The 19,149-nt window shown below is 40.6% G+C and overlaps 3 protein-coding genes across 3 annotated transcripts; 1 reads left to right on the forward strand and 2 right to left on the reverse strand.

The window, feature by feature from the left end:
• The first annotated feature begins 9,243 nt into the window (after positions 1-9,243).
• On the forward strand, positions 9,244-10,018 carry LOC135679105 (transcription factor ILI5-like). Its single transcript, XM_065192525.1, has 2 exons — positions 9,244-9,571; positions 9,653-10,018. The coding sequence occupies exons 1-2, from the start codon at positions 9,470-9,472 to the stop codon at positions 9,806-9,808; spliced, it is 258 nt and encodes an 85-aa protein (XP_065048597.1). The 5' UTR covers positions 9,244-9,469; the 3' UTR covers positions 9,809-10,018.
• A 1,964-nt stretch (positions 10,019-11,982) lies between these two features.
• LOC135679104 (HVA22-like protein a) lies at positions 11,983-15,788 on the reverse strand. The gene is made up of 5 exons (XM_065192524.1): positions 15,660-15,788; positions 14,290-14,316; positions 14,074-14,196; positions 13,071-13,314; positions 11,983-12,347 (listed from the first exon to the last, which is right to left on the reverse strand). Exons 1-5 carry the CDS (start codon positions 15,713-15,715, stop codon positions 12,210-12,212), a joined length of 588 nt encoding a protein of 195 aa, XP_065048596.1. The 5' UTR covers positions 15,716-15,788; the 3' UTR covers positions 11,983-12,209.
• Positions 15,789-16,224: 436 nt separating this feature from the next.
• Positions 16,225-18,071, reverse strand: LOC103992127 (transcription factor TCP15). The gene has a single exon (XM_065193962.1). The coding sequence runs from the start codon at positions 17,841-17,843 to the stop codon at positions 16,833-16,835; it is 1,011 nt and encodes a 336-aa protein (XP_065050034.1). The 5' UTR covers positions 17,844-18,071; the 3' UTR covers positions 16,225-16,832.
• Between the last annotated feature and the right edge of the window lie 1,078 nt (positions 18,072-19,149).

The raw sequence follows: 19,149 nt of genomic DNA on the forward strand, positions 1-19,149 counted from the left end.
GTGATTGGCTTGCTGGGCACCTATGACTAGCAAAAAACCATAGTGATGTCGATTATAATCTCTCAATGATTGTCATGTATTCATATCTCGTATTTGTATCTTCATCTTCTCATATGTATTTAGTCCCTAGAATGTCCTGTCTATATATTGTTAGGATCGAGAGCACTAAGAGGGGGGGGGTGAATTAGTGCAGCGGAAATCTTATAGCAATTTAAAAACGAAAGCTGCGTTCATCCGATAAAAAACGATTTCGATATAAAAGCAGAATCACAATGCAGTTTGCGTCTAAGCGCAGTTTGCGTCTAAGCGCAGTTTGCGTCTAAACGCAGTTTTACGTCTAAACGCAGTTTTGCGTCTAAACGCAGTTTTACGTCTAAACGTAGTTTTACGTCTAAACGCAGTTTTGCGTCTAAACGCAGTTTTACGTCTAAACGCAGCTTTACGTCTAAACGCAGTTTTGCGTCTAAACGTAGTTTTACGTCTAAACGTAATTTTACGTCTAAATGTAGTTTTGCGTCTAAAAGCAGTTTTGAATCTTGAAAAGCGTTTTACGTAGAAAGCAATTTGCAGTTATAAATGGAATCCGAATGTAAGCGTAAGCTGCAATGTGAAGATCATACGAAAACACGATTTACGTTTGAATGCAGATTCTGAAAGATCAGAGCTTAGAAACTTGTTCGTAAAGGCGCAGAGGGCAGTAGCAATGTAGGAGGTTTGCAGTAATGATAAAGTGCTCAAAGTAAAAGCAAACCAGAGATTTAGAGTGGTTCGGTCAGTCTTGACCTACTCCACTTTTGGCTTCCTCCTCCGACGAGGTCACCGACGTCAACTAGCTGCCTTCCTTCAATGGGCGAAGGCTAACTGCCCTTTTATAGTTTCTCTCCTTTTGACAGGCTCAGGAGACAACCTTTACAGATCCTTTCTCTCCTCTCTTTACAACTCAAGACTTGAAGAACAGAAGGAGGAGAACTTTAGGACTTTACACAAATTTGAGCTCTTAGAATCACTGAAAAGATCAAGAATTCGGTGTGGATCTGTGTCTTTTCAGTGCTGAATGGGTGGGGTATTTATAGGCCCCAACCCAGTTCAAATTTGGAGCTCAAAACGATCAAATCGATCAAATCCCAGAATTCTGGGATCAGGCGGTTGCACCTCTTGACTGGAGAGGTGGCACCGCCTGGCAGAGCTCGAAGACTGAGCTCAGGCGATTGCTCCTCTCTGCCAGAGCTCGAAGACTGAGCTCGATGGTTGCATCACCTGGTAGAGCTCGAAGACTGAGCTCAGTGGTTGCACCGCCTGGCAGAGCTCGAAATCTGAGCTCGGTGGTTGCATCACCTGGCAGAGCTCGAAACTGAGCTCAGGCTGATGCACCTCTCTGCTAGAGCTCGAAGACTGAGCTCGGTGGTTGCACCACCTGGCAGAGCTCGAAACTGAGCTAAGGCTGATGCACCTCTCTGCCAGAGCTCGAAGACTGAGCTCGGTGGTTGCACCGCCTGGCAGAGCTCGAAACTTGAGCTCTGGCGGTGCTACCTCTTGACATAGGAGGTTGCACCGCCTAGTCTAGCTCGAAGACTGAGCTCTGGGCGGTTGCACCTCCTGGCTAGGGCGGTTGCACCGCCTAGTGCAATCAGGGTCCGAATGGTTCGCTCCATTCGGCCCAATTTGAATCTTTTCAGGGGCCCAATTGCCCCAAGATTAAGCTAATGGGATCACCTCCCATTTTCAAGCTTAATCATCGTGCTAACTACGATTAACTCTAAGACAACTTCTGCAGCTTTGCTCCGATGCGTCAATCGCTTCTTCTGGCGAGTTTCCGGCGAACTTCCGTCGATCATCCGATAAACCCTCGGTGATCCTTCTGCGGACATCCGGCATACTCCTGGACTTTGCGACGATCCACTTGGTGAGTTCCGACGAGCTTCGCTTGGCAAGCTTCTGGACTTCTTGGATCTGTTCTCGCTGAACCTCCGACGACCGTCCGAACTTCCGTCGAACTCTCGAACTCCCAACGTGATCATGATCTTGACTCCGGCGCAACACCTGCTGCTTGTCTTACTCTCATCGTAGTTAATCCTGCACACTTATCTCAACACATAGATTAGATAACAAATGACAATTGACTTCATCATCAAAATCCGAGATTCAACATATATAAGTAAGAGTAAAGGGCCTAGGATAAGTAATTAGAAGAGTTTCTCTTATCAGTACCATCTCCTAAGGAATCTTATCATAATTAAACTTTCTTTTTATTAGCCAATAACCTTTATCAGAATCCAATTAGACATATAATAGATCTTATCAATTAGATAGGGTTATATAATCTAATAATTTTTTTATCATAATTTATATTTTTTTTTACAAAATATATATATTTATATTTAGCTCATCACGATTATATTCGTAGAAATAAACTTTTCAAAATACTTTATGCATATGATAATTTATATAATCACTATTTTATAGTAAATTAAACTTATACTTATTTGATTGAATTCAAAAATAAAGATGCCAATGAAAGACTATATTTCTTATTGATCTAGCGTGCTAACAAGCGATATACATATCAAATTGGGAGTAGAGGGTCATAAGATGCCTTAATTATAAACTCTACCTTTTGAATTTATTACAATAATTCATAGAAAAACTTGATAAGATCTCTCATAAAATAAATTATACTTAACCTAAAATTTTATTTAGATTTCATCACTAAATTTTATAATAATTCACTCTATAATCAAATGAACTAGCTAGCATCAATCAAACCATCGTAAAATTTTTTAGAGATATTTTATTTCACTATTCTAACTGACCAAACGATCTTGAACCATCATAAAATTTTATAGAAAACTAGGTAACATATAAAACTAAGGGTACATTTATATCTAAATTCATCATTTAATCTCACTTAAGTATCTCAATATTCAGTGCAATACTCTTATTTGATTTGTATCTCTATTTAATTTTTTTTTACTTTATCCATGACTAAGAAGTTTATAATCATCTATATACATAAGGTTTAAAACTTAAATTATTTATTTTAATTATGTTCAAATTTATTCAAGTCTTAAGATTCACTTAAGTCGATTATAATTCATTTATCATTTCTAGTCAATATATGTATGCTTATTATCATAATTTAACCTTATATTCAAGTCCTCTAATACACTTTGACTTCTTGCACTATTCTTAACAAAAACACTAAAGTTTATGTATGCTCAACTAATATTTTATAGAATACTAAGAATGATGTTTTTTAAAAGCATGTACTTTGATATTAAAAGTAAAAAAATATAAATATATCATTTATCATACTTTTGAACTATATACATCACAAATGATACCATAAAATGAGGGTAACATATACATATTATTTATACTTTCATTAACATACTGGTTATAATTCAATATATGTAAAACTCAGATATTACAAGATCAGACCAAATTGACCTATGAATCTGACTTTAAATAGGCCGATCCAAATTCATTATTAAGATTTTTTTAAAAAAATCCTAAAAAATTAAATTTAATGATGTTATTATATGTTTTTTTATTATTGTCCAAGTACTTTGCACCAATAAATACTAATAAGTATAGAGCCTGAAATGATAATCTATTGTGGCTTAAAGAACTTGCATCAATATATACTACATTATTAAGTGACACCATAATGGGATCTAACTCCTGGTCTTCTATAAGACTTTAGTAGAATTAGAGAACTAAAATTTAATATGATTTCTCTCATAAAATATATTTTGATTTGGGTGAGCATTGGAAGTAATTTATTATCAAGACAAATAAAAATAATAATTGTGTCATTGATTTTGAGTATTTCAATTTTTGTGCCTAACGGTTCTCTCTTTTTTTTCTTCACTAGGCTCATCCTTCTTTTTATTTTTATTTCTTTTACTTCTCTTATTGATTATCACATAGTATTGTGATCATTTTGAATTTTGGATTAGTTTAGTTGGGTCACCACAATGTTATTTGTCTATGATGATTCAATCTATCATTACACAATATCTTACGAAGTCATCTCATGTTTCTGTTTGGCTCTTTTAGGGTGAGACCTATGACCTTCGGTCTACAATTTATGTGTTTCTTGGGCTAACATTCCTTCATCTCTATACTCTTTGTTCACAAGCATCACCATTCTTCTATTATTGCATGATTCTGACCTAGCGGTATCTGATCCGAATAATGCAGTCGTTTGGCCAAGTTCTTGTCTAATTGATTTCATTTTATCAGTTCAATTTTTAATTGACACTACCAATTGTCAATCTAAATTATTTTTTTTATATTTCACTCCTCATACGTTCTATTTAAAGAATTTTTTATTCTAACATAAAATCTACTTGAATCTAATAAAATATTTAATATGGGGATATTTAAACATCACATCACTATATATTTTAGTGTCTCGCATCACTCAAGCGTATCATGTACAATGGTATTAATTGCAACATCTAACGACATATTAGACTTTGCGTTCGAGTAACATCCGATCATTTCATATAATTATTCTCGTGAATTTAACTCTCACTTAATCCCTATGGTTACTGAGACCCTTTATAAGAAAACCTCGAATGTGCTACTTTACTCAATAGAGAGCATATTCAACACTTGGTTTTTTATACTAATCTAGCAATCAAAAGTGCATTTATCAAATATGTTCTCAATACAGTTCTATAAGACTCTTATCGAATCCAAATGTCTTCTAACACGAGACTTACGAGATATCCAAAAATAAACCAATTTTGTCTTTATGACGCAATACATCGAATAATTAGAATCTACATTAACATGTTCAAATCGGTGGTTTTAACTTTTTGATCCTAAAGTATCAAATTGAGTTGATCATTCTTGTAATGGTATGCATAATTTTTCCATTTCAGATTTATAATTTTTTTCTTATTTTATCTGAGAAGTGTCTCTATAATCTCCTTAGTATTCAAAGTACCATCATATTCATCTCTACCAGCAAACTTTCTCATTCATTCCATCTCTTTTTATTATTATTTTGTGAACATCGATCACTAATGACTCGAGTAGTATTGATGGGTGGGAGACGGTCAAAGAACCAATAATTCCTATATTTCGGTGTCGGGAAAGATTTGTGTGTGTGTGTGTGTGTTTTAGAGGATTTGGTCACAAAATTATTTCTACATCAGATTCTATCCCTTCTATTCCGTCCATTCCTTTAGATTCTAGTGACTGTGATAGATGTTTCCATTTGCTTTGAATGTTTATCCTACTTTCTTTTGATGATTTTTGAGAATGCATCTTAGATGAACAATCATATTTTCTAACGTTGTTTTATAATGTGTGTTGAGTTTATTCGATAAATTAGATGAGTTTATGACATGACCAATATTTCAAGTTTAATCGGATCTCGATATTTATTATTTATCATGTGAACAGGAGAGATTATTATTATTATTATTATTGATGTTGAGTTGATCGTGAGAATAATTCGAACATCGTAGCTTACCACTGTAGTCCCCATCCATGTTAGTGCACAAAATCTAACGTAAGATATATATTTATATTGTTACACATCAAATCGTATCTCAATATTTCAACGGGCCAACCGAAAGTAGTCGGTCGGTCGATCCATCGACCACTCTATGGTGTATTATTATAAGCCATGATCGTACTCGAGGTACGAAGTCATTGACCAAAGTAGACATTGAGTTGAAGATGAACCCTGAAAAAAGCTGATGGTAATGCATGCCGCCCTCTGCAATCGCTCCTATTCCAGTTGAAGCTTTTTCCATCACATCTCATCAGGACGAGGACCACCAGATCAAGTGGTCCGCCAAGACCGACGTCGTCACAGTTGAGTGGGGTCAACACTCGTCTCCCTTGTGGTGAGCATCTTCCTCGCTGGGCCTATGCATCTGTTGCATCGCTCTATAGCTGACACAGTTCAACTTTATCTTCTCAGATAGGACAGATTCTTCTGAGGTTGCTCAGCTTGCTTTAAGGTCATGAGAGCAGCACACTGCACTGCACTGCACTGCACTGCACTTTCCTTTTCCCTTTTAGCTTTCAATGAGCTGTCGATATTTGTTGGTGGATGCACAACTGGATGATTTTGATAGCACTCGAGTCCTGTCTCTCTACTGTGCTATGTTGATAAGTATGTTACTTACAAATTTTAATTATATTTAGAAATCAGATTTAAATTACTTCTGATAAGATTCTATTTTTTTTAGGGTCATAATTAGGATTATGGATTTAGTAAGGAAAAAGAGCTCTCGAATTTGATAAGAGAGAGGGATGTAGAAGAAAACATCAAAGGTTATTAAAGGTTTAAGTGGAAGGGAATGTAAGAACTTTAGTAGGGCTTGGATTTGGCTAAACTTAAAATAGATATTTCTTATATTAATTTTTATATAATAAAAAATTAATTTTCTCTATAGATATAAGTACTATAAATCTTATATCAACTTTCTTACAAGTTCTTTATTTATTGATCTTTATCTTCTCTTTAAACCATTAACTTGCTTTTGTGATGTGGAAAATGGTGTATAAGTTCAGGATAAATTAGCTTTCTTTTTGTTTGGAGAGTGTTTCAGGTATATTTAACACCATGTTATCTTGCAAGTGGAATCCATTGCAATCTTGAAAATAATAGCTTGTCTCTAAAAATCGAGACATCTACATTCCAATGATACTTAAATGAATGTTATTAAACAGAGTTTTGGAAAGCTCAATGATTAGACTACACACTTTACTTAAGAATTCATGCTTAGTTTACCACAAAAAAGGTGCAGAGAACTGTAATGCAATTTGCACTCCATGATTAGCAGGACTTGCACAGCAACGTCCTTTTAAAGCCACATTTGCACTCCATGAGAGATCCTAAGTATCGCCATTAAAGTGGTTGGTCGCCTGTCGCTGTAGTTGTCAACGTCGAAGAACAACTTGGAGATACACTCCGATTGCATGAAAAGATCTACCGCTTGAAACGCTACAAGCGATAAGGGACTTGACAGACGTATGCATTTAAGAGGATGAGACAGAGATGACGGAGGAGAGATAGGGATTTATTATTTTCTTAATCTAAGAACTCGTTTTATAAGAAATTATTTCACTGGATATAATATATTATTTCGATGACTAGCTTGAATATGATTTACGTTAGGAGTCTAATATTTATCTAACAATAAAAAATTATTTTATGAGTTATAATCAATTGTCTCGATAATAGACATGAAGTTGTTGATCAACATGACTTGTGTTAGGAGTTTCTAGACTCGCTCGGTGTGTTTCGAAATGTTTGATATAGAATCGATCTACGCTAAGACTAATGTTAAGAGGGATTCTCAATTTGATTCCTTTAATGATTAAACTTCCGAAAGTAAAGACGAGAGAAAAAAGAGTTAGACTTCTATAATTATATCTTATTTTAACTTTTATAACTTATCCTCTCAAAAACTTATGGTCAGAAAAAATATTTTATCAAAAAAAAATTATCTTATTTTATTATAAAATACCACGTGTGAAGCCTCGGTTATATATATATATATATATATATATATATATATATATATATATATATATATATATATATCTCCGATCACTCGAGTATGAAATAGCATTAAGAAACACTATTTTGGAATTGACAATGGGAATGCGTGGAAGCATAGGCTAAATATGACTATTTGGAGTGGGTTGCAAGATGCTTTGGCTGCAAAATTGAAGAGGTTGTAACACTGCAATAATACAAGTCTAAAATTTTCTCAGTATTATTGCAATGATACTGCAATAATCAAGAAGAATTGGCTCATATATATGTTGGACACTTAACAAGTTTAAGACATCTCAATTATTTGATAGCAAGAAGGAATTGCTTGCAACTTTTTACACAACAATCATCATCATCATCATCATCTCCTGACGTACCGTTGTGTAAACTGGCACGCTTAATCCGATTATCCCAACATATGGCACTCAATAAAAAGAAGCCTCAGCTCAACATTCTGTCGATTTATACCTACGGATATCAAACATTCGTGCCTAATTAATCAGTGCCGTCCCAAACTTTGACAATCCAATCTAGTGATGGACAAATCAATTATCTTAGATATTCGGCTACTATTAACGGGTTAGATTGGATCAAATCATCGAGTTCGATAGAATCGAACCCAAAATTGAGATAACTGATGCTTGAGAAAAGGGTTAAGAGGGGGGAGTCGCTCGTCATCCTGACGTCATGGTAAGCTTAACTGGTAATCTAACCTGACCAAACCAACCGCACATGGCAGTTGGGAGGCGTTTGCTTACGGTTGTGGTACAGAAACAAACTTGGAGCCGACACGCACCACCGCCACCTCACTTCGTCCTTTCCTCTTCCCTCCACCCTACTACTACTGCACCTAAACGCGTTCCGTGAGACATGGCCACGTGTGGGTCCCCACGCGCAGGGAGCATCCCACGAAATCCTGCACCCTCCCCCGTCCCTAACCCATGCAATCACGTCGGAGAGGGACGTGAAGTGCCTTGCTCCCCCCTCCCCCCTCCCCCCTCCCCCCCCCACCCGTGTCAACCACTCTTCTACTGACTCCGTCCCTCGGCCCTCTTCTTTTACTGTGGGTATATGTTGGCGCGGCAACTCACATGGCGATTTCTGCATCTGTGGGCAGCCCTTGTGGTGTAGGTTCGAACGAGGGGACTGTCCTGCCCTCCATGTCCACATTCTGTTGCTGACTGTCTTGTCTCTCTTGCTCGCATGTGACTTATGCCCACTCCAAAAGGCAACCTTTCCTGCCCTCTTCCCCTGAGTTGGGCGCCTTTCCACTCCTGTGGAACAGGAGCGCAGCTGCCCCATGTGGCTGTGTGTAAGTGGGATTCACCTCATGTTAAGGCACAGGGCTCACCCTGGCTCTGTTTGGGGACCTGATTGCACTCGGAACAGCGAGATACGATGGGCCAATGGATTGGCCTACGAGCTGCGGCCTGACCACACCACCTCACATGGGCAGAATCCGATTCTTGTAGTTAATTGCCGCCAGATCTCGGACTTGTATTCTAATGTATGAGTTCCCCAGAGGAAACGACAAGGCGCAGTATCCTCAAGGTTTCAGGCTGAGACGAGGGAGACAAGGCCACACAGGCTACTGCTCGGGTTGAGCGTCAGGAGATATTAACACAGGGTTGACGGCAGAGAGGGAGAGGAGTGGCCGGAGATGATTGGCGGAGAGCTTGATAACCCGATGGGACCATGGTAAGAGACAGTAGGGAACATGTGGGCCTCCACGCTTTCCCGATACAGGGTTCATCCTCCTCGGCCTATTTTACCGGGCTCTCAGGCTCCATCGAGTCTACTTCCCCAGACCTCTCTACCCCCCTTCGTTTCCCCTCTCCAAGTCCCCTATAAAAGTTCTCTCCCTCCCTCCCTTTTTGTCTCTGCTCTCTCGCACCACTTTCCCTTCTCCCTCCTAAATCACTTCAGCCTTCCCAAAGGATGTCCAGTAGGAGGTCCAGGATCTCAGAGGAGGAGATCAATGAGCTCATCTCCAAGCTACAATCTCTGCTACCGGAGACCCGCCGACGAGGGGCCGGCAGGGTAAGCAAACGCATCCTACCAAGTTACTCAACTCGGCTCCCCAGGTGGTAGTCTGACCTGCGCCTGTTTTCTGATGTGTAGGCTTCATCAGCAAAGCTGCTGCAGGAGACATGCAACTACATCAGGAGCCTCAGGCGGGAGGTCGACGACCTTAGCGACCGCCTGTCGGCGCTCATGGAGACCATGGACAACAACAGCGCCGAGGCGGAGATCGTCCGGAGCCTCCTCCGGTCCTGAGCATAGTTATCCTCACTTTGCTTCATCTCTAGTCAGGGAGGTCAACACCAACATATCCACATATATAATGTGCCATTTTACTTACCTGTTTCCGTCGAGTTTCCTGTACATCTTTCCCTAACTTTGGAGTTCTGCCTCGAGTTGTTTCTTCTGCAGACAAGCGACCGACAGCTGCTTAAAACAAAAAATATTCATGCAATCCGAGTTCTACTTGCTTCTGTCTCCTATATTTTATGTCTGCTTCTCATCTGTAGCTCTATCCACACGCAAGCGAGAGGGGGGCGTCTTGTTAAATGTCACGGTCATAGTGTGTATATATATATATATATATATATATATATATATATATATATATATATATCCATGTGCTCGCATGAGATCAATGGCACGAGGCATGTTGGCTTCCGTGAATTCTGAAATCCAACTGTAGATGGTCAACTTGAAATGCATTGCATCCATTTCCTTTTGTTGAATCATTTTTTGATGTCCTTGTTCGAAACTACTAATAATAGAACTTCCTGGATCAGCAACTACTAATTATTTTTTGAGGACACGGAAGAGTAGGGTAGGAAGTGTCTTTTATGGGTGTCTCGACCATTAATCGGCTTCCAAATAAAATTTTCTTATCCAAAAAGAAAACAAGTGATGACAGGGATGACTCACTTCGACCGAGGCAGAGTTCAGGCTACGAACTCTGCCGTTGGTGCAGGCGGCTACGGAATCCACCGTCCGATGGATCTTCAGGAGTAAGGACGTCGGGAGGCCCAGTGGGTGGAGGGCCCACCGCTTGGCTTCAGATCGGGGCAATCGAATGAACCTACCCTCCGCCTCCCTCTTCCTCTCTCACGCGTTTTCTCCCCCTTTGACAGACTCGAGAACTTACCTCGATCAAATAGAAAACCGGCAGAAATCGAACGGCACATCTCCTTTAAATGGAGAAAAGCTACTGTTCTATATCCATATATGTATGCGTATGACCAGTCCTAACATAGCCAAAAATAAAATTGAACTAACTTTGTACACCAGAGAGTGACGAGGAGGAAAACAAACCCAAGAAAAAGAAAAAAAGGAAAATTATTCGCCCGTTCTCACGCACAGGAAGTCTGGTCCGCGCGACCTGCACATGACAATAACAAATCTTAAAAAAAAAAGACCGTAGCAAGAAAAATGGGCATTAAAGCATCGTTTAACGACTGCCGTCCGATCGAAGTGATCTAGCTAAGAGAGAAAGCGAACGGTGGATCATAGAGACGAGTGATGGAAACGAGATCAGATCGATTTGGGAAAGAACATTAAAAGTAAAGATGCAGAAAGGGAACAGAACTAACCTAAGCTGATCCGATCGCGGCCTTGCGGTTCCCGAGCGGGGAGGACGGCCGCGCGGATCTGGAGCAGAGAACAGCACCGGTGGCGTCATGAGGGAGGGCGGGGAACCGGTGGTCCCTCGCGCTCAATCCCTCGCCGGCGCCGTCGCCGATCCTGAGGTCCTCCTCCCGGATCTTCCGCACCTGGATGTGGGCCAACGGCCGGGATCGGATACTCCCATCCACGTCCGGCGGCGCTTTCTCCTCCACTCCACCCACGCCCATCGAGATCGCCGCCGTATGAAGTCTCTCTCCCGCAAGGGTCTCACTTCGAGAAAGTGGGGACTCCTGGGGGCGTAAAAGGGACGAGAGATAGGCGCGGAGGTTTGCAGCTGCGTTTACGGCACGCGACCCGGGCGGGTATGATATTTGAAAGGCGTGAAATGTGAAGAACGGAGATGGCTCGGGCGGGCCACGTGGAGAACAGATATTGAATCCACGAGTGAAAGGTGGTAGTCGTTCGGAGAGCGACACGTGGAGGCAATTGTGGTGCCACGTTTTAGTCTGAGTTGTTGGATTACCGCGGTCGGCGACCGAGGAGTCATCATCGAGCTTTCACGTGCGACGTACGTGGTCACGTGATATGACGTGGCTCAACTTTTTTGGTTGCTTGATTGCTCCATGATTGCGGTGGCCGAAACGGCAGTCAAGGTTGTTGAATTCGAAGATGTCGTGGAATCATCAGATCATGGAAGATGTCGTGGAATCATCAGATCTACGACTCAGTTTGATGAACAATGAAGCTCAATACTGAAGCATCAATCAAAACCAAATATGAAAACAATGGCGTTATCTCTCCCCACCAGAAAATAAACAGAAAATGCAACAAGAGTAGATTACTCGCACAAAGCCAGACAACGTAAGGCCCGTCTCAGTTTAATCCACCAGCCTACTACTCATTGCAAGAACACGTGAACAAACTGAAAAAAGTAGATGGTCGTATACTTTTGCTGAACTTATGGGAAACAAGAAAAGATGGTAAGCACGAGAAGACGTGGTCGGCGCACCTACTAGCGACAATAAACACGTTTCAGGATTCAGTATCTATAATCTTGATCAAAGATCGGGTAGTTTTCGCTCCAGGATTTAGATTCTCTTTCAGCATGAGACACTCCCACGGTTTGCGCCTCCTCCAAAATGGTACGCTTGCTCCTAGATTTAGATGCTCTTTCAGACTGCAAATAAAGATTGTGTTAGACAAGGAAAATGTATTACTTATTGTACTTTCTCAAGATAAAGGAAAACTAAAAAGGTTACCTAGAAGGAAGATGGTATTCGGGTCCGAGTAAAATGTCAATGAAGTGAGATAAGAACGTCCAGAAGACATTACAGCCGCCAAAAGAAATCTCGATCGATTGTTAAACATCAGAAATCGAGAAACATAAAGAATGTGATACTGACTAACAGTATTGTCTGCCTTCTGAAGCAAGATGAAGAATTTATCACATTAAAACTAGAGGAAGTTACTATGAACTGCATCCTGAAGCACATCAGAGGTTGATAACTTTACATTCAAGTCTTATCGGAAAACTATTCGACTAGAGGTGAAATCAATTGATGATGACAAAAAGTATGTATGGTTCAATTTGTTCTAGTCACGAAAACAGAAATTTGCTAAAGCAATAGTCTTGTTTAAGTTGAAATAGTAAAACACACTTAAGTTTCTACGATAGGTCCTACATTAAACAACGTTTTTAAGCATTGACACAGCCAAAAAAACAAATTCAGATTAGAGAATTATGAAAAATTGCAATCACTGCATCAGAAAAACAAGAAAAAGCCAAAAGGGGTGAACCAGCGCGCAAAGCTACTGCCATGCAAGATTTAGGGGGGATCAATAACTTTATCATTGGAAGCAAGGAAAAACAACAACTAAAAAGGTTATCAATCAAGCATACCTTGCTTATTAGCTTTTCAAATGCTTCTGGTCCATTCTCTTCGATGTATCTCTCAGCAGCTGATAACAAATCATCTGGTTTGTCGAAAGTGTCCTTCTTTCCGGGGACATACCACACGTTTACTGTCTGATGGTTCACAAATAATGGCCTCACAAAATGTTGATAAACATAAGCGGCACCATTGAAGTAGGGCAAGACCAACCAGCAGCTCAACATCAATTTTGCGTATGACCAAAAGGGAATCCTACCCCACATGTGAATTGCAACAGAGATAGAAATATAAGTTGATGCCTTGTGTGAAACAAATTTATGCAGGATAGAAATGATAACACTGCTTGGATTTTATATGATCAAAACCCATACTAAGGGTATGAGTGATGCCACTCAGTGAGTCACAGTCCGTGCTGTAAGGACAGCACTGTAATAATCAGCATGATGAGAAGTAAGACTAGGACAAAATCAATTGACTGACAGCAATAAGAAAAGGCATTTCACAAAGTTAAGGAGAATCTGGCAACGTGACCATATAAAAGCAAAACGGTGCAAAAAAGACCACATCATGCACTAATTAATGTCAGGTGCCTACAAAGCATATTGATGATGTGCTAGTTGTTGCATAGTTTTCATGCTTGGTTAAAATAGTAAACTTGGTTTACTATTTGCTATATTGAATGTCAATTAATCTTCATCACAAGCAAAGGAATCCTGAAAAGATTAATATTTTAGCCATTATGTGGAAAGTTAAATTTTCTACAATCCAAAAGCAGCCTTCTGATGCATTACAGATGTTTCGTTAGTAATAGAATTGTCACATTTTTAGAGTAAGATACTATGGCATTAGTCTCTGAATAAAAAGGTTCAAATGAATCAACATGCAAGTAATACTTCATCAGATTGAAAGTGCATGAACAATGGAGAACCAAGAATAGATGCCCAATAAAAAAGCACAAAGAATGAATAATCATCTGGTATCAGCTAAGAAGGAAAAAAGATCATGACTAACCATTCTAGTACTTTTGCAAAAGTAAGCTCAAACAGTGTGATAAATGAGTACAACACCCAATAAGTGAGCCATTGTTGGTCATCAACAGGAGATTTGGTTTCTATTGCTTTGACTGATGCATACCTGTCAAGATCTAGCAGAGCTGAATTCTGATTGAAAACTATAAAAGAAAAAAGTTCATATAAGTGTAAGGATCAAGTCAAAATTGCCACTTACAGTGGATATACAAGAGTTACGACTGGCCTGCAAATCAAAACCAGATAAGGTGCTTAACAATGCATAGAAAACAGGAATACAACCAGAATGTAACCATGTCAAATGAGAAATGCTTAGAACAAGTTAATATTTGTTTAAAGAAGAAATAGTCATTGTCTCAACACAACAGGTCAACAGATATATTCTTTAACCAGAAGACCTATAATGCTATATGTAAGCTGAAACATGTAGAAGACCAGGAGTGAATTTGAAGGTAGAAAGAAATGGGTAGAAGATGATATTGTCTTCTATAAGGATTTTAAGATTTGCGGTGATAGCAAATGATGCATTATAAAAAGTTGTGATAATCCACTATTGTGCTATAATCTAACATAAATCCATCACAATTCTAGGACTATATATATATATATATATATATATATATATATATATATATATATATATATATACATATATACATATATAAATATATATACATATGTATGTATGTATGTATGTATGTGTGTGTGTGTATATATATACATATATATATATATGTATATATATATATATATATATATATGTATATATATACATATATACATACACACACACACACACACACACACACACACATACATACAACAGAAGTTGGGAGCCTAGGATCCTGCGATAAATTGTCAAAGTCTTTATTAGCTAGCGGACATCAACAGAAGTTTGTGAGATATATGATGTACACATGAATGGTTTGATCTACCCACCTTGTAAGTCAAATTGAAGTGACAAATAAATAAAAGCCTACTAAATCAAGGGTAACAAGGAAAATGGAATTGAAAAATTACAAGAAACTAATTATCCAAATCAAGTTAAAATAGAGAACATCAAAGCTTAATACGGTAGAACAAAAAACACATCGGGTAATCTCAGATGGGAATTTCCCAAAAGATTAGAAGGAGATTACATACAATATTTTCCAACTGATGTACAAATTCTACAAGAAAAAAAAAATGGAACGGTTCTAATTTTAAAAACAACAATTTCATAAGAAAAAGGAAGAGGCAACGGGAAGAAGGGTTTAGATAAGAGACGGCACGCAAAAGTGCCCGGACGTAAATTACAATATGAGAATTCTACAGCAATTGTGTCACAAAGAAAATTATTACAGAAGAATAACAGACCCCACGAGTTCTTCACAGCTAAACAAAGAATAATCTAATTAGGCAAAAGGGTGGCAGATGACTGAAATCTAAGAAAGAGGTCTTCGAATTGGTTGAAATCAAGAACAAGGAGAAAACCAACAGAACCATGAATCGCCCTAAAGATCGTATCGCATGCTTCAAGCGATGATATTCCAACAAGAAAAGCATCGATTTGGTGCGGGGAAATCCTACCCGGCAAGAACATCGAAGTTTTTGAACACCACCTTGAGGAAAGCACCCGATCCCATTCTCCTCTTCGATCCAAAACCCCCTCCTCTATCTCGCTCGCGCCTCTTCTATCTCTCTGTTTATTCCAGAGCCACGGAGGTCCTTTACCTTCTTCTCTCTCCTCTATTCAATGGCACGCATAGACACTTTTATGCGACCAAAGGATCTACCGTTGATTATAACTTATTTAAGCGTTCCTTCCCCACCGTCGTCCGTTTTGGCATTATAATTACATGCTGTGTTTCCGCTTCAACTATGAAATTTAATTTAATGTGACCGATTCGTTGTCACGTCGACGTACGAGAGTCGTTTTCTGGAGTTGGTCAGCGAACCCACCAGCTCGGTCCGATCCGAACCCATCGGACATCGGGTCGGACCATGGCATATCGATCGAACCGGAATTCACCAATTTTAACCGCAAGATGAAATGGGATTAGGCACAAAACTAATTTCTAAGGACCAAATTTAAAATACTGAAAATATTTGAAGAGATAGGAGACACATTCATCTCCAAGACATGTGACTGGCAGCTTGGTAGAAGAGGACAAATGACAATGGAACGAACTCACGATGACAGCAATCGAAACAGAAGGGATTAGGATTTCCCCATCTAAAAAAGGCTTGTCAATAAATCTCACTACTATATAAATCCATCTTGCAGGGACCTATCGAGAGGTGCTTCCGACAAAGATTTTGTTGCAGAAAAGAAGGCGTTGAAGAGTGGTTCGGCCTCGAGGATCTTCATCATCGATCATCGAGGATCAATTCCATCACGGTCAAATGAGTTTTGCCTCCTCAATCTGTGTGAGCCTGCTAGTGTGCGATCGGTCGTCTTCCCCATTAGATCTGAAGACCTGCATAAAACTAGTGAACTTGTCTCCAGACGCATGGAAGCGAAGATAAGGGACAAGAAGCAAAGGTACTCATAAAACAAGAAAGAAATGGTGATTGCATTATAGCACATTGACAAAGCTACGAAAACGTCATCCTGAATTCACACACAGAACATGGCTTGCATTTGTATGAGAGAAATTAAAATCAAAGGATCGAAAAGGAGACAAACGTAAGACATGAATGCATGCAAGGTTGGAGGACCGATCGAGATCTACGCGCCGGGCCTGCTCGACGTCCGAGTGCTTATTGTGGCCCCGACCGCATCGCTTGGGAGGTGTTCGGTGGCCGAGAAGTGCTGTCTGGGGCTGCCATGATCCCTATGTGCCCCTCACCACCGCCACTACCACCGGGATGGAGACCCAGCTCCCGGCTTGGCAGAAGAGCCATGGAAGTAGGTGCCTTCATGAAATGTAGCCCACTGGATCCAGGTCCTCTAAACATGGTGCTGCTGCCCACCTGAGGGAATGCCCAGATTGGCTCGCCATCGCTTCCCCCACCACCTACCATACCTTGTGTGTTAGGGTTTGTCACCATCCACACAGTTCCTGGGATCCGACCGTGGCTTGCCTGGTTATGTTCTTCCATCTGATGCTGCTGTTGATGGTGAAACTCCGATTCCCACCAGCGCTTGGTAATGTTTCCGTTGTTGGCATCTGATGACGCGTGGAGCCCAACGCTACCGGAATTGAAGTTTAGGAGAACGGATGATGATGATGATGATGACGACGACGACCGCCAGTCGGAGGAGAAGTCCGAGCTGCCGACGTAGTCCCATATGCGCTGGTCAGTGAGTGGAGTGGTCGTGGTGTTGAAGTCAGGAGGAGTGGAGATGCTCGAGCCAGAGCGTCGTAGGGAGATGCCGAGGGATGTGAAATTGGCAGGGATGGTGCCACTGCCGGTGGCGGCGATGACAGCCGGCTCGGCCTGCTGTAGGAGCCACTCGATGGTCTGGCCGTCCGACTTGTGGCCGAGTTCGCGCGTCAGCTGGAACACGCGCGCCGCGCAGAGGGTGGGCATCCTGATGCGGCGGCCGCGGCCATCGACTTTGGTGTGCTGGTCCTTGGTGGAGCTCCGCTTAGGCGCCGGCTTTCTCGGGAGATCAGCGACGAGCTCATGGCCGCTGCCTCCCGCAGCGGGGTTGGGGGAGATAGCGAACGAGGCGTAGCCCGAGGTGGAGTACGAGTTCGCTTCCTTCTTTTCGAGAAGCTGGAGAGGGAAGTTTGGCCGTCGAGGTCCGCCTGCATCGCCCTCCATGTTTGGATCAAACCATGGCAGTGGAATATGGACTCTGAGGCTTTATGAGTGGTGGGAACGAGAACAGTCCGAACGACTAGTGTCTTTGGAATAACTCCAAGAACAAAGAAATATAAAGGCTCTGATTGTTCAAAGTGACAGATGGTGGATCTAAAGGAGCAGCTGAGAGACTCAACTTAACTCGGGCAGTGACGAGAACAGAGAAATTGATGGATGAAACGGGCGATAGGGTTCATGTCATGTTATGCACAGGAGAGAGTGGTGAGAATAAGGGAGAAAACTTCAAGCAACAAATGGAATGAGTGAACATTACATGGTGGAATGCAGTGCAATTGAGGGACCGCTTCAGCATGCATGCATGCTTTTGTTCTCTCTTTAACTTTTTCTACCTCCTCATTTCACTATCATCCCTTCGACTTTTGTTACTCCACATGCAGTTCTCTTTATCATTCAATCCTCCAGGTTAAAAACCCAGCTGGGACTGCAAAGGAAAGATGATTGTGTCGGTCCTCTCTCTCCTGCACAAACCACTCTCCTTTCACTAACTATCATGGTTGGATCCCCGGATGTGTCCTCCGAATCCTCTCCCTTGTAGTGTTGCCGAGCTCCTCTTTCATGGCTAGTCTCTTGCTCAAAATTTTAGGGCATAGCTTCGCTTGCTTTGTACTGCTTTTGAGCTAAACCTTTTGCTCCTCATCCTCTCTCCTAATGATTTTTCTGTAACTAGAGCTGGGTGAAATAGTTCCATGACGTACATCTAATAATTAAAGCATCAACATGCACTCAATGTCCATGGTGGTACCTTTCTTGTGCCAAATAATAGGAGACAAGTGCATGTTATGGAGAAACAGCATTTGGCATTATAGGGTGAGTGTTGGTGACTGAATGCATGATGTGTTCATCACTCACCTGGTGAAGAGACTGATTGAGGTGGGCATGAATCCATGCAAAAAAAACTTACCCAATCAAAGAAAAACTTGTAGACCTGCAGCATTTGTGTACTTGATTCTGGTGGTTGACAATGTTCACCAAGCAATGGAATCAAAGCCAGCAAGGGTGGTAATGTATAAGACTGCAGAAAACTGGGCTATGTAATCATCAGGTTCTCTTTGTTTAAAGTGCATGTCACTGGAAAATAAAGGTGTGATTTGGAATCATTACAAAGGCTTCAAAAGGACAGAAGGAAGGGGGGAATGAACGAGAGGGCAATGTATTTTTTATAGCTTTTAAGACAAGTTAAACTATAGATAGATTCTTGCTGTGCCTTCTTTGAAGGGTTAAGGCATTTGGAGGAGCTCTTCAGGGG

This window comes from Musa acuminata, chromosome BXJ1-7, assembly GCF_036884655.1.
Source record: "Musa acuminata AAA Group cultivar baxijiao chromosome BXJ1-7, Cavendish_Baxijiao_AAA, whole genome shotgun sequence".
Classification (NCBI taxonomy): Eukaryota; Viridiplantae; Streptophyta; class Magnoliopsida; order Zingiberales; family Musaceae; genus Musa; species Musa acuminata.

What these genes read in the sequence shown, in the direction of transcription:
- LOC103992127 (XM_065193962.1), bottom strand. Translation starts at nt 17,843, where the DNA reads ATGGAGGGCGATGCAGGCGGACCTCGACGGCCAAACTTCCCTCTCCAG.
- LOC135679104 (XM_065192524.1), bottom strand. Translation starts at nt 15,715, where the DNA reads ATGGGATCGGGTGCTTTCCTCAAGGTGGTGTTCAAAAACTTCGATGTT. An exon ending in AACTTCGATGTTCTTGCCGG is followed by an intron (nt 14,317 to 15,659) that starts GTAGGATTTCCC and finishes TTTGATTTGCAG; the next exon opens with GCCAGTCGTAACTCTTGTAT. An exon ending in TTGAAAAGCTAATAAGCAAG is followed by an intron (nt 12,348 to 13,070) that starts GTATGCTTGATT and finishes CTTTATTTGCAG; the next exon opens with TCTGAAAGAGCATCTAAATC.
- LOC135679105 (XM_065192525.1), top strand. Translation starts at nt 9,470, where the DNA reads ATGTCCAGTAGGAGGTCCAGGATCTCAGAGGAGGAGATCAATGAGCTC. An exon ending in GCCGACGAGGGGCCGGCAGG is followed by an intron (nt 9,572 to 9,652) that starts GTAAGCAAACGC and finishes TCTGATGTGTAG; the next exon opens with GCTTCATCAGCAAAGCTGCT.